This window comes from Danio rerio, chromosome 13 (assembly GCF_049306965.1).
Source record: "Danio rerio strain Tuebingen ecotype United States chromosome 13, GRCz12tu, whole genome shotgun sequence".
NCBI lineage: Eukaryota > Metazoa > Chordata > Actinopteri > Cypriniformes > Danionidae > Danio > Danio rerio.
This window is the reverse complement of record NC_133188.1, coordinates 12,735,781-12,750,193: the sequence shown is the minus strand read 5'-3', so window position 1 is coordinate 12,750,193 and position 14,413 is coordinate 12,735,781. Positions and strand designations below refer to the sequence as shown.

Sequence of the window (14,413 nt, the reverse complement as noted above, 5' to 3'; positions counted from 1 at the left end):
TTAATTAAAGATATTTGAAAAAAAAATTCTAGTAAGAATAAATTTAAGCCTCAACTCTTCAAAGGACATCATTCTGTCTGAATCTATCAAGTAAAGATCATGAATCATTTTAAGTCCTTTCGACTCCCACAATTTGCTTTGGTCATTCTAAAACCTCTTAGCCAAAGTCTGTCATCAAACTGGTTTGGTATTATTACCTTCCAGAACTGTCTTGAATGGTTGCGCTCCTAAATAGTCGTCTTATGCCTCTAAAAGCCATTATGCGTTCATTGTTTTTTATCTTTGTCTTCTGAGGCGTAAGTTATTTATTATTTATAAAATAAAGAGTCTCCATTTTCATTCATTCATTTTCTTTTCGGCTTAGTCCCTTTATTAATCTGGCGTCGCCAAAGTGGAATGAATCGCCAACTTATCCAGCATATGTTTTACACAGTGGATGCCCTTCCAGCTGCAACCCATCACTGGGAAACATCCATACACACTCATTCACACAAATACACTATGGTCTATTTCAGCATACCCAATTCACCTATACCACATGTCTTTGGACTTGTGGGGGAAACCGGAGCACCCAGAGGAAACTCATGCAAACACGGGGAGAACATGCAAACTCCACACAGAAATGGCAACTGATCCAGTCGAGGCTCGAACCAGCGACCTGCTAGCAGTGAAGCGACAGCACTAACGACTGCGCCACTGCGTCGCACATCAGTGTTCATTGAGATTGAAATGTGATGAAAAATAGAGATAAGAAATATTGTTATAGTAACACTTGTGACTGCTTTGGGAAATAACGATTCGTCGTAGAAATCATGGGATGACTGATTAAAACGGGACTTTAGTCTTTATTTCAGCAGTCATCACAGAGTAATGAACCGCCAACTATTCCACTATTTGTTTAACACAGTGGATGTCCTTCGAGCTGCAACCCAGTACAGTGAAACACCCATACACACTCATTCATACACTATGGACATTTAGTTTATTCAATTCACTTATAGTGTATGTCTTTGGACTATGGGGGAAAATGGAGGACTCGGAGGAAACCCACGCCAAAATGGCGAGAGCAAGCAAACTCCACACAGAATGTGGCCCAGCTGGGACTCGAACCAGTGACAGTAGCAGTATCATTATCTTTCAACTACTGTATGTTTATACTGGTAGAAGGGACAGTGGCACAGCGTTTAACCAGAAAAAATAACAACATCACTTCATGAGCAGAAGGTCACTGACCCCTGTTCCACAGCAATCTGTGTCCAGATGTCAGCGCAGGTAAGTGAAACACTGAAGCTGTACATTTCCCAGCAGATGGTGTTACAACCACCTGCTTCCACCTGTAATGAGATTTATATTCAAAGCTATGGCTGCTCAGGAAAGCTTTGCAGCGCTTTAATTCACGCTGAACTAATATCGATTGGACAAGCGCACATATACTTCATCATATAGCCAAACAACAAATGCAATCAACTTCCAATCAGCTGCCATTTAGTGCAATAGACGTAGCAAGTAATTGGCTGGTAATACACACTAATGTTCGTTTATATTTCTTTGACGTGTCATTTAAATGTTCTCCAACAAGCTGCTGGATAAACATCACTGCAAAAATGCATTTCATCCTTCTTTATCTCTCTGTTTAATTGCCTTAACAGCGTCTCAGTCATGTCTGCAGCCTCACTTTGGAATGCCTCTGGCTGGATCTTAATTACGCTGAGCTTTAATTAACACAAAAACACACACGCGGTGGCCTTTCAGTGCGTGACTGCTGTTACTTTTAGGCAACTTATGACAAAACTGCTGCTTCTTTTTGCAGTCCTGGATGAGACTGTTTGGGATGTAAACGCTTCTTTTTTTTAAACCAGTGTAACAGAAACACACAGTATAAAATACACATATATCCACCCCAAAAGAATCACAATTTATTTTTTCCATTATACTCAGTATTGTTATTCTGAGTAGCAGAGATGGCTATCTGAACAGTGATCATATGTATTTATAGCCACACACTCATAGGTGCAAATAGAGCAGCACATGTCCATACCTGCAGGCATAGTACATTAGATATAAATTATACAGTACTGAACAAGATGGAGAGAGAGAGAGCGAGAGAGCGAGAGAGAGAGAGAGAGAGAGAGAGAGAGAGAGAGAGAGAGAGGGGAAGAGAGGGAGCATTGGCCAGACAAACTACAGTATGCACTATCTAGGACTTCAGGTTTCCATTTGCAGAAGGACATGAATCTGGACCAAAGCTCTACAGTTCGACAACTTCTTTCGCATTGGCGACCTAAAAAATATTCAGACGTAATGCTGTGACTGACTGAAAGATGATATGATGATAAGTAACATAAATACAAATTAATTCAAAAACACACTTACATACACTATTGCAGTACAATGTTGAATACATAAGAGATGTTTCATGTTTCTCTCCATTACACTCAGAAAAGGTGCAACAGTGTTTATGATGAATAGTGTTACTATGAAATCCATAAATTTTTACTTAAGGCATTGCATTGCAATTGGTTTACAGTTGATATTTTGCAAATCACTTACAGTGCATTTGGAAAGTATTCATAGCACGTCCGTTTTTTCCACATTTTTTCATGTTACAGCCTTATTCAAAAACGGATTAAATTAATTTATTTTCTCAAAATTCTACACACAATACCCCAAAACAACAATGTGAATTTTTTTTTTTTGGAAATTGTGGCAAATTTATTAAAAATAAAAAACCTGAGAAATCGCACGTACATAACTATTTACAGCTTTTGCTCAATACTTTGTAATGCATCTTTGGCAGCAATTACAGTCTCAAGTCTTCTAAATATGATGCCACAAGCTTGGCACACCAGTCTTTAGGAAATTTTGCCCATTCTTCTTTGCAATACCTCTCAAGCTATATCAGGTTGGATGGGAAGCGACGGTGTACAGCCATTTCCAGATCTCTCCAGAGATGTTCAATAGTATTTAGGTCTGGGCTCTGGCTGGGCCACTCACGGACATTCACGGAGTAGCCACTCCATTGATATTTTGTCATGGAAGATGAACCGTCGCCCCAGACTGAGGTCAAGAGCACTCTGAAGCAGGTTTTCATTCAGGATGTCTCTGTACATTGCTGCATTCATCTTTCCCCTTATATCCTGACTAGTCTTCCAGTACCTGCTGCTTAAAAAAGCCCCACAGCATGATGCTGCCAGCACCATGCTTCTCTGTAGGGATGGTATTTGCCTGGTGATGAGTGGTGCCTGGTTTTCTCCAAACGTATTGCCTGGCATTCATTCACTTCAAAGAGTTCAATTTTAGTCTCATCAGACCTGAGAATTTAGTTTCGTATGGTCTGAGAGTCCTTCAGATGCCTTTAGGCAAATTCCAGGGGGGGAGTGGCTTCCGTCTGGCCACTCTAGCATACAGGCCTGATTGGTTCTTCTGTAAGGTTCTCCTCTTTCCACAGAAGAACGCTGGAGCTCAGACAGTTTGACCATCAGGTTATTGATCACCTCCCTGACCAAGGCCCTTCCCCCCAGACACTCAGCTTAGATGGCTGGCCAGCTCTAGGAAGAGTCCTGGTGGTTCCAAACATCTTCTACTAACGGATGATGGAGGCCACTGTGCTCATTAAAACTTTTAGAGCAGCAGAAATTTTTCTGTAACCTTCCCCATCCTTGTGCCTTGAGACAATCCTGTCTCGGAGGTCTACAGACAATTCCTTTGTCTTCATGCTTGGTTTGTGCTTTGACATGCACTGTCAACCCTAGAACCTTATATAGACTGGTGTATGCCTTTTCAAATCATGTCCAAACAACTGAATTTACTACAGTTGAACTCCAATTAGGCTGCTGGAACATCTCAAGAATGATCAGTGGAAACAGAATGTACCCGAGCTCAATTTAGAGCTCCACAGCAAAGACTGTGAATACTGATGTGCATGTGATTTTTCAGGTTTTGTTTTTAATAAATTTGCAACATTTTCAAAAAATATTTTAACACATTGTCGTTATGGAGTATTCTGTGTAGAGTTTTGAGGATGTAAGTTAATTTAATCTATTTTGGAGTAAGGCTGTAACATAAAAAAATGTGGAAAAAGTGAAGCGCTATGAATACTTTCCGGATGCACCGTATTCAATATGTAGTCAGTATGGAATTATTTCAGAAGAAAAACATTTGCTGTTTTACATCTACATGTCATTTCATAGTTATAAGGTTTTTGTTACATCTTTTTGTTAAATTTTGTTAGCAGTGGTCTGAATGTACAGTAGTGCTGAGGGCATTTTGCTAAGGCTGCAGTCAGCTAATGATGCTTATTTAGTGTGAATTAATTTATTTAATAATTTTCGATTATTTATTCATTCGTTTACTTTCCTTCAGCCTATTAGTCCCTTTATTCATCAGTGTTCGCCACAGCTCTGACATGCACACACATACACTATGGCCAATTTGGTTTATTCAATTCACCAATAGCACTTGTCTTTGGACGGTGGGGGAAACGGCAGCACCCAGGGGAAACCCACACGAACATGGGGAGAACATGCAAACTCCACACAGAAATACCAACTCACCCAGCCGGGACTCAAACCAGCGACCTTCTTGAAGTGAGGCAACAGTGCTAACCGCTGAGCCACTATTGATATGTTGATATGTGTTTTTAAGTTTAATCTAAGGTTTATTCCTTTATCCAACTTTTTATAAACAATAGGCTTTAATTAAATCGTTAACATTTCAAACTTTTATTATTATTGTTTTCTGGTGAAAAAAATTCCCAGTATAAATAAAACAAAAAAATGAAAACAAACATTTTTGGGCATCATCTACCATTCATTACATTGAGTTCTGCCTTACACAGTATGACAAGTGCATTAGGGAAGCATTATGTTTTTCTAAAAAGTCAAATCTTATAAATATACTGCTTTTAGGAGCCCCAATAGTTTATAAATTATACTTATCTAACATGCAATACATTATCACTTGTCATTTGTCCTGGAGCATTAGCCACAATTATTTAAAATGAGCATAAAAATTTGATGCAGCGACACATTACACCATATATTTCTGTAGTCAACATAATGATTTACAAAAATGTGTACATTATAGTAAAATATAAATAAATTAATAAATTAATTAATTAATATAAATGTTTGTGCTCTTGTGAGTAGGGTTTTGGAAAAAATAGTGCAAATTATGGCGTCAGTAATATTTTAGGGTATGAGAAAAACAGTACTTTTATTTTTACAATAGTTTGTTCTGGTTCTTAAATCTCAAATCTGGCTGAGAAGTCTCTCTAGAGGTGATATATTGAGTGATCACATTTATTTTTTCAATCTAATGGTCACAGTTGAAGACCAAACTCCAAAATAACTTGTTTCTGTCAAGCAGGCAATGATATCACTAATAATACATAATTTTCCTAGCTGACTGTGAGGCTGCAGGCGGTGCACACATCATTACATTCAGATCCAGTCGGGTTCAAAAATAAATGCAGTCAGGTCAGACTTGGGTCTATTTTTATTGGTCTGTTTGGTAAGTTTTTTTTCTTAAAAAAAAAGAATTCATGCACATCAGGCTTTGATAAAAAAATGATTCAGGTAATGTACTGTTTTTGAAGACCTCAAGTTTTGACCTTATTCTTTCAAGTACAAGCCCATGGAACTTAATTGGCTTGAGATTGTGGTCTCATTCACTTTCATAGATTTTAAGCTGTACTGGCAATTTTTTATTATGATTTTTACTTATTGTCATAAACACAATTGTTTTAATGCAAGTAGTTTGACAATTTATTGCTGTTTGTTAGTCGTAACACCCACTGTAGAAATTGCACAGCATTTCTTCCACATTAAGGGCTGAAACTTTTAATTGAATTATTTGATTGAATTGATTACTAAAAATAATCGATTCAAATTGTAGTAATTGACGTTTGGTATAATAAAACATCCATATAAAGCATCAATTCCTGGACCGGTAAACAGAAGAGCGGTTGTTTGATGGCGAAAAGCCATGGTATCAACAGACCAAGAAGAAAAGTGACAGAGTGAAGGAAAAAAGTAAGACAGCCAGAGTAAAAGCAGAAATAACTTAAATGATAAAAAACTGCTAATAAGTAATAAAAAAATTAATTGGTGTGTCTATTTTGTGTGTAACACATTAAATGTTGCATTTTAAAATACAGACTTATTTTAACATTCGAACAGCATACAGAACATCTGCAGTATTTCCAACATCATAGAAAATAGAAAAACTAAATAACAAGAATAAAATAAATAGGCCTGTCCTAAATATGTTTACCTATACACACTGACTGAATCCTTCTTAAGAACCTGCATTGGCTGTTTTTTCCAATCATATGACTTTTTCTTCTGATAAATAAAAATAGGAGGCAAATACCTCAAAACTAACCATATAATTTTATTAGCTCACATTGCTAGTTTTGTGGTGAACAAATTATCTGTGCATGCCATTAAGAAAAAAAATGGTTTGACATTGTAATCTTTAATTGAAATCTGAAAATGCTCTTCCTGTTTTTTTGTCAGTTAAATTGTCAGAATACGTATATCTTAATCATGCTGCTTGTGCATGTTTGTTGAGTAGAAAAACAAGTCACACCCACTGTTGTCTCATTTAATATTCTGTTTCTTTAGAAACTGAATCACAATACACCCCCCCCCCCCCCCCCGCCCACCACCCAAAAAAAAGCTCAGTTTCTAGTTCATGGGAACATTAGGTACCTTGATTGCTTCACGGAAAATATACATTTAACTATTGACCCGCTGTAACTCTTATACCACAAATCTCTGTCAATGTTTTTAATTGAAATCATTATTTTAAAGATTATGTCATAAGCATTTGATTATTACCTTAGAGCTTGTATGCTTTCATTTTCTGCATTTCCCTCACAGCGAGGTGAGGGTGTATTTTGAATTAGTTCAATGACAATGAACTAATGTTTTTTTCAATGGCGAATGTTTTTTTTTCTTGTCATCAATCTAAGTTTCAGGAAAAACAAATAATAACCCCTTATTTGGTATCAGAAGTGGCTTATATGAAAGGCAAAGGCCTCTAGATAAGAGCTGTAATCGGGCCATAAAAGTTAGGCCCGATAGAGTCCGAGCCCGACGGAATTCGGCCCGAGCCCGATAAATACATTTTGATTGACAGCTTTTTAAATCGCGAACCCGTTCATAGCCCGACATTATTCAAATGTGCACAGGCACACAGCTCTTTTGCCTTTTTTCAAGTATGATGAGCCGTTTATACGTGTTTTAACAATTTATTCATGACAAACGTAGGCTATAGGCCACTTAGAAGTTGGAACAAAGAAATAAAATAAGTCCTCTGTAACATCTCAGCTCTAACTACATTTTTAAATTGGCCAACACACCAATAAAAAGAAGTCTCCCTAACAAATTAAATTAAAATAAATTATAAATAACGAAATTAAGATAAAGGCTCTGTGGGATTTGTTTCGCCACTTCTCTTCACAATCTGCCATTAAGGCGATGATGAAGCTAAATATTAAAAGATTAATGCTAACATTAGCCTATAAACATTATCTACATTGTCTACATAATGATTTTATGATTTATTTAATATTTTGTTATAATTTGAAAATAGTTTACTCATCAAGATTAGGCTATGTGTTTTTGTGGAGGAACATTACTGAATCCACTATGAATGTCTTTAGCGCAGTTCTGACCCGACCCCGTCTAAAATGATAGAAATTAAACCTGGGGTCCCATCGGGTTCGGGCAAAGATCTTCAGCTCTACTCAGATTACACTTAATTTACCAAAAAAATATGATCATGCCTTGATTTTTAATTATTAAATTAGGACAGTAAGGTCTGACTTTGCTTAGACAAACACCTTGTCACTTAACAGAAATAATGTAAATTTAAAATTTAATGTAAATTTAGAATTTAAAGTCATGAAGCAGATGAAAAAAGAGTTAATATTGTGTATGACTCCAATAAGCTTGAACGACTGCATTTATACATCTCTGCAATGACTCAAATAGTGACTCGTAGGCGGGGGTGGGGGTGGTTGTTAAATATCAATGAATTCATACCGAATTAATTAATTGTAGGCCACCGTTTTCACTACCTGACCCACATGGTCTTTGCTTTACCCATAACCAAACCATAGATAAATAGTTACAAACAAATAACCACCTGTCAATCACTTTTTTTTCTGCGGGACTCTGGCATGAATAGGCACAGTGATCTGTGTTGTTCTAATGGCTTTTTCCACATCAAGTGGAGGAGACGAGAGTTCGGTTGGAGTTTACTGTAGTGCAGTTTCACTGCAAAATCCTCACTGTGCGCGCGGATTTAGGAGACATTTACGCAGAATGCATCTTTGCACCTAAAAATGCCAAACGCAGCACTCAAGAACAGATAAACATTTGTTATGTGAACTTGCTGAAGTAAAAAGCCCGCAATGCTTTCCCTGCCTTTATGCTCTTCTTATTGGCCCACTGCTCTAACTGAACGCGAATGATTGGTTAATATCAGCCGTCAATCATTCAGTCAATGCATTCTGCCTTCAGATGACAGGAGCTACAAGCGCGAAAATGTGAAGCGCTGAAGATGAGAGAATGAAAATAACACTGACAGATTTACCGACAGTTACTAATAATGGCACATCTTATTAGTGATCATGTGTTGAATGTTAATCCACCATTTACACTTTTTCAAGAGTGGATAAAAGACTTCCAGTGGCTTTAAGTCCACTATGAAAATGACTAAAGCCATTCACTGTAAAGTCTGTGAAACGGGGTTTGCAGGTAACAGCGTTTGCCACTGAATCTACACATTTTAAGCATGAGAGGTTCTGTATAATCCTTCATTTAATCCTCACGATGCTGTCAGCCATGCTAGTGGCAGCTATATGTAACATTAACACAGCTCATGAAAAGACCATTATTGCTATTAAGATGACATGCAAATAATAAGTTATATTTCAATATAAATGTGGGGCAGGGCGATGGATCAGCATCGTGTAGTTTGTCGGCCATTGGCGATGGACGATGGCATCGTCTATCGGCACAACTCTACTCCTGTGGTTTGTAATGAAATGGGCACACAAATGTCTTGATACCTTAAACTGTTGATGTTGCCATCCACTCTGCAGATCTCTTACATGCCCCTATAATGAATGTAACCACAAACCATGATTTTTCCTTTACCAAACTTGACTGAATTCTATGAGAATCTTGGGCCCTTGGGGGTTCCAGTAGCTCTTCTGCAGTATTTGTGATGATTGGGATGCAGTTCAACAGATGATTCATAGGAAAAATCGACCTTCTGCCACTTTTCCAAATGATTAACTAGAAGTCAACTGAGAACGATGGCAAGATTTTTGTCAGGTAGTGTATAGTAGCTATTTCATTCATTTACATACAGGTTTTATAGTTTATATAGCCTAGCTACCGTTTGCTTGTGTGTTTGGTGTGGAGTTTTTTTGATTCGTAGATTATGTAGAGAACTAATAATAACTGATTTTCCAAACAGAAAAAAGGTTGGTTTGTTGCTTGTACGCTAACTCATCAAAACTATATCTGTTGAGTTTATCATTGAGCGGTGCTGCACATACTGTAGTTTGTCTAATATACATGGCTGAAAAAGTATACTTTCCGCTTTCCGTGTAAAAAATTAACAGTAAACTGGTATTTTCAGGCATCCAATGTACTGTATTTTTGAGGAATTTTCTCAAATCTTTTGATGCCTGCTACAGACCTGTACATACTCTTATTATTAAAACAAAATATAGAATATACTTTTGAATCTATCTTATCTAATCTAATTGTACTAGTGCTTGCATGGATCATTACATTGTAGAATTAAACAATAATGAAAATCCAAAATGAATAAAAACATTGAAACATGAACACAAGAATATTAAGATAACTGTTTCTTATGTTAATGAGGTTTAAAGTTGTAAAAGGTAGGCTTATGTTGTGTATGTAAGAGAGAAAGAAGGGTAGAAATCCTTATTGAGAGTGTGTGAGTGCATAAAATATACATACACCATATATTGCTATTTATTACATTTATAAACATGCTTTTGTATACCTTTATTTTACCAGCCAAGCAACTGCTATTGAGATGAATGTGAATGTTACTGTATAGCCACTTCCAATGAGGACAGAGACAGTCTCATCTTTCTTTGGTAAACAAAGCCTATATTCACTGACTTAGACAGGATACGCATCTCTCGTCGGCCTCTAAAATCTAAAAATGCAACATCAGGACAGCCAGGGGAATAGAGGCAGCCAAAAATACAGCCTACACAAGCAGACAGAGATAAATGTATAGATACAAGCAGGCAGAAGAATCAAGCATTAATCTAACGTATATACGAGAGAGAAGAAGAGAGACAAAACAATACAGTATGCACACATGCAAACACACACACACACACACATACACTGACCTGAGGCCGTAGAGGACAGTCCCATCAGGATGCAGACGGATCATGCGGTTCTTCACTGTTACCCCGTGAACAAAAGATTTCTTATCATTTATGAAGTAAGTATCAGGCACCCAGAGCTGATCCGCCACTCGGTTATCCAAAGTAAGATTAAGAGGAATCCCTGTGTAGGACAGACGCTTGTCTCGCCAGGACTGCTGGAAATACATGGTAATGGTGTAGTCCTGAAAACACACAAACACAAACACACAAAAGAAAAAAAATTAATGTATGAGAAAGTATTTGAGCTCTTCAGCTGCACTTAAAGGATTAGTTCACCCAAAAATAAAAATTCTGTGATTAATTAATCGCCCTAATTTGATTTCAATCTCTAGAGACCTTTGTTCATCTTTGGGACATCAATTAAAATATTTGAGATGAAATCAGACAGCTCTCTGACCCTCCAATAGAAGTGGGAGAAAAGAAGTCAATTCATCTATGTATGTAAATCTTTCTCAAGCTACCGTGAATCAATTCTCAAAAGTTCTGAATTGATTCCATATTCAAATCATGACAGTGCGAGCATTCGTGGGTGTGAGCTTGAACATACTTACATCATACATGCGCTGTCTAATTCATTTCAATTACATTCAGAGCTTATTCATGCTGAATATACAGTGAAAATGAAAATGAAAACATCCACTAAATTAAATTACTGTAAAAATGCATCAGATAAATATTTCCTTTAAAGTTTTTTGCTCAGTTCTTATCAAAACTGCTAAACTGCTTAAAAAATTACAGGATTTGAAATTTTTAATTACCAAATTCATAAATGACATCACTGATTTGGTGAAAAAAAACACACAAAATGGCGTGTTTTCAATATAAAAAGTAATTGTGAGCTGGATTTGTTTTACCTTTTCTCAAAATCTTGGACACATGAAACAACATTGCCTTTGATACATTGTTTTAGATTTTTTGTCCCTATTTTAATGTTGGTTTTCCCCACTGACTTCCATTATAACCACATTTTTTGACTGCAAAACCATGACACCATATAATCATGCACTTGGTTCATGGTTTTCCCTGTTGGGAAGATGTAAAATATGTAATTTTTTACTCTTGATCATCAGTTGGCACCATTAACCCTTTAGAGCATGTGCAAAAAAGATTTTATATGGTGTGTAACAGCAAGTTAAATTGTTTGTACGTGTGTCTGAGTGTGAGAGTGTCCTTTGCGCAGTTACCTTGATGTGTCTTAAAAAATCTAAATATGCATCTCAGCTCTCAGAACTACACGGAGTAAACAAAAACAAAGACTGTGTGTTTATGCTCCATCAAATGTGGTTATAATGGAAGTCAATGGGGCAAAAAAAGCCTCCAACAGTAAATTAGGGAGAAAAAAATTACAATTCAACAATGCATCATAGTCAGTGTTGCTACTAATCATTCACATGTCCAAGACAAATAAAAGGTAAAAAATATCCAGTCCACAATTACTTTTTAAATAAAAAATTTTGTGTGTTTTTTTTTCACAAAATCAGTGACATAATTTGTGAACTTGGCAATTAAAGGGTTAAAATCCTGTAGTTTTCTAAGCTATTTGATCAGGACTGAGGTCGCTTAACAGATTTATGCCCAAAAAAAAAAAAAAAAAAAAAAAAAAATATATATATATATATATATATATATATATATATATATATATATATATATATATATATATATATATATATATATATATATATATATATATATATATATATATATACATACATACAGTTAAAGTCAGAATTATTAGCCCCCCTGTTTATTTTTCCCCCACTTTCTGTTTAACGGAGAGCAGATTTTTTCAACACATTTCTAAACATAATAGTTTTAATAACTCATTTCTAAAAACTGATTTATTTTATCTTTGCCATGATGATAGTAAATAATATTTGACTATAGATATTTTTAAGACACTTTTATACAGCTTAAAGTGACATTTAAAGGCTTAATTAGGTTAATTAGGTTAACTAGGCAGTTTAAGGTTAGGCAAGTTATTGCATTCAATGGTTTGTTCTGTAGACTATCGAGAACAAAAATAGCTTAAAGGGGCTAATAATTTTGCCCCCAAATTTTTTTTAAAAAACATTTTAAATTGCTTTTATTCTAGCCGAAATAAAACAAATAAGACTTTCTCCAGAGAAATAAATATTATCAGACATACTGTGAAAATTTCCTTTTTCTGTTAAACATCATTTGTTAAATATGTAAAAAAGAAAAAAAAATCTAAGGGGGGCTAATTATTCTGACTTCAACTGTATATATATGCACAAAATGTTCTTGGATCTTCCTATAATTACAGTTGAACCACTGAAGTCACATGAAATGTTTTGACAATGTTTTGGATCCTTTTCTGGACTGTTGCTATATATTGAGGGGCAGAGAGCTCTCAGATTTTATTGTAAACTGTGCTCTTAAGATGAACAAAGGTCTCAGGAGATTCCTCCGGCATGAGGGTAAGTAATTAATAACACAGTTTTGGGGTGAACTAACCTTTTAAATTCATTTCCTTTTTACCACGTTGGACCCTCTTATCTCTCCCCCTGATATTTTGTGGCATAGATTCTAGGCCAAGGTGCTGGAAACTTTCCTCAGAGATATTAGTAATATACTGTAGTGATCTCACCATTATGTTCAAGAGATCAGTTTGAGATAATTTAGTCCTTGTGAAATCATTCAAAATAATTCAATACACACTTGCTTTACACTTGCTCAAATATAATCTTCTATTATCTTGTGTTTTACAGCCTCCCTGAGATCATTTCAGCAGAAAATTAAAAGAATGTAAGTCAAAAGTACATATGAAGAGTTTCGTTGCAAAACGAGATATACCCATTTTGAGAAATGTCGAGTATTTGACATTATTATTTAAGACATCAACAGTCAAGGTTATCCACAATTTTTGCACATTAAACTATTACTTGAGCTCAGTGAAGACCAGGAACACGATATTTTGAAATCCAGGATATTTTTTATTTTTATTTTATGTCCATAAATAGTTCATAAATAGGTCAAAAACCATACTAAAATGCAACATATTAATCTTAACATTGTCAAACATCTTAAATTGGTAAAAAAAATAACTATACATCATAAATATATGGAATAATATATACAAAGATTGATTAAAAATAACAAGATCCTGAGTTAGTTTTGGCCTGAACAAACACAACACAACATAACATAACTTTTTTTGTTTGTTTTATTTTTGTAAAACGCTATATATCCACCTTAGGCTATATTCTACTACAGTAATACAATGAAGAAAAGCGAATGAATCAATGTTTTGTTTGATAAGTAAGATTAAGTTAGTTAGATAAACGACTTGTAGCTTGTTACAGAAAGAGTGGAAGGCGGCTCCTTACACCGCTGCTGAAAAACAAACCTGTATGATCAGAGCGGGCAGAGCCGCGGTGTCACAGTGCATTGAGTCTGCGACACAAGCTCACCTCACCCTGTCATATTTAATGAATTATTACACTGTATAATGTATAATAATAATAATAATAACAGCTTATTTATTGGCTGTTGTAAAAAGCAAAATTGTTTATTTTTCTCTATAACAACCTGTGCCCTTTATGTTTCCTAATAATAAACCAACAACAAAAAAACGTGAGGTTTTAGGCTATAAATAATAGGTGCAACCTCATAAATAAATCTTCAGATAGGCTACTCAGCTACATGTAAGAAGTTATTTTAAAAAATAATTTTACAAAGGACACTTGGAAATGTAGCCTTGCAGACAGGTCTCTTGTGATGGGGAGGAGCGCAGGAGAAAAGGTGTCCCTGGCCTTCCTTTTGACATCAGCGAAGACTCGCTCTCTGCTGCATTTGTGTATTGTTGACAGACACAGGAGTATTTTATTCTGGTCCACTTTTGTAGCGTTTTTATACATTTTTGGAAAGTTGAAGGCTTCATCTTCTATCACTAAATCAATGAGCAAACTCGGAGCACTTCACCGGTAGTGACTC

At 35.7% G+C, this 14,413-nt stretch overlaps 1 protein-coding gene across 3 annotated transcripts in view; it reads right to left on the bottom strand.

Moving 5' to 3' along the window:
- The window catches only part of gabrb1 (gamma-aminobutyric acid type A receptor subunit beta1), an 87,889-nt gene that overhangs the window by 48,324 nt on the left and 25,152 nt on the right, over positions 1 to 14,413 (bottom strand). For all 3 annotated transcript variants that reach the window (XR_012389195.1, XR_012389196.1, XM_002664133.7), the window contains exon 4: positions 10,418 to 10,638. Coding sequence is in view for 1 of the 3 variants with exons in the window: in XM_002664133.7 (XP_002664179.2) it covers positions 10,418 to 10,638 (221 nt within the window). In the remaining 2 variants the exon portion in view is untranslated. The remainder of the gene's footprint in view (positions 1 to 10,417; positions 10,639 to 14,413) is intronic.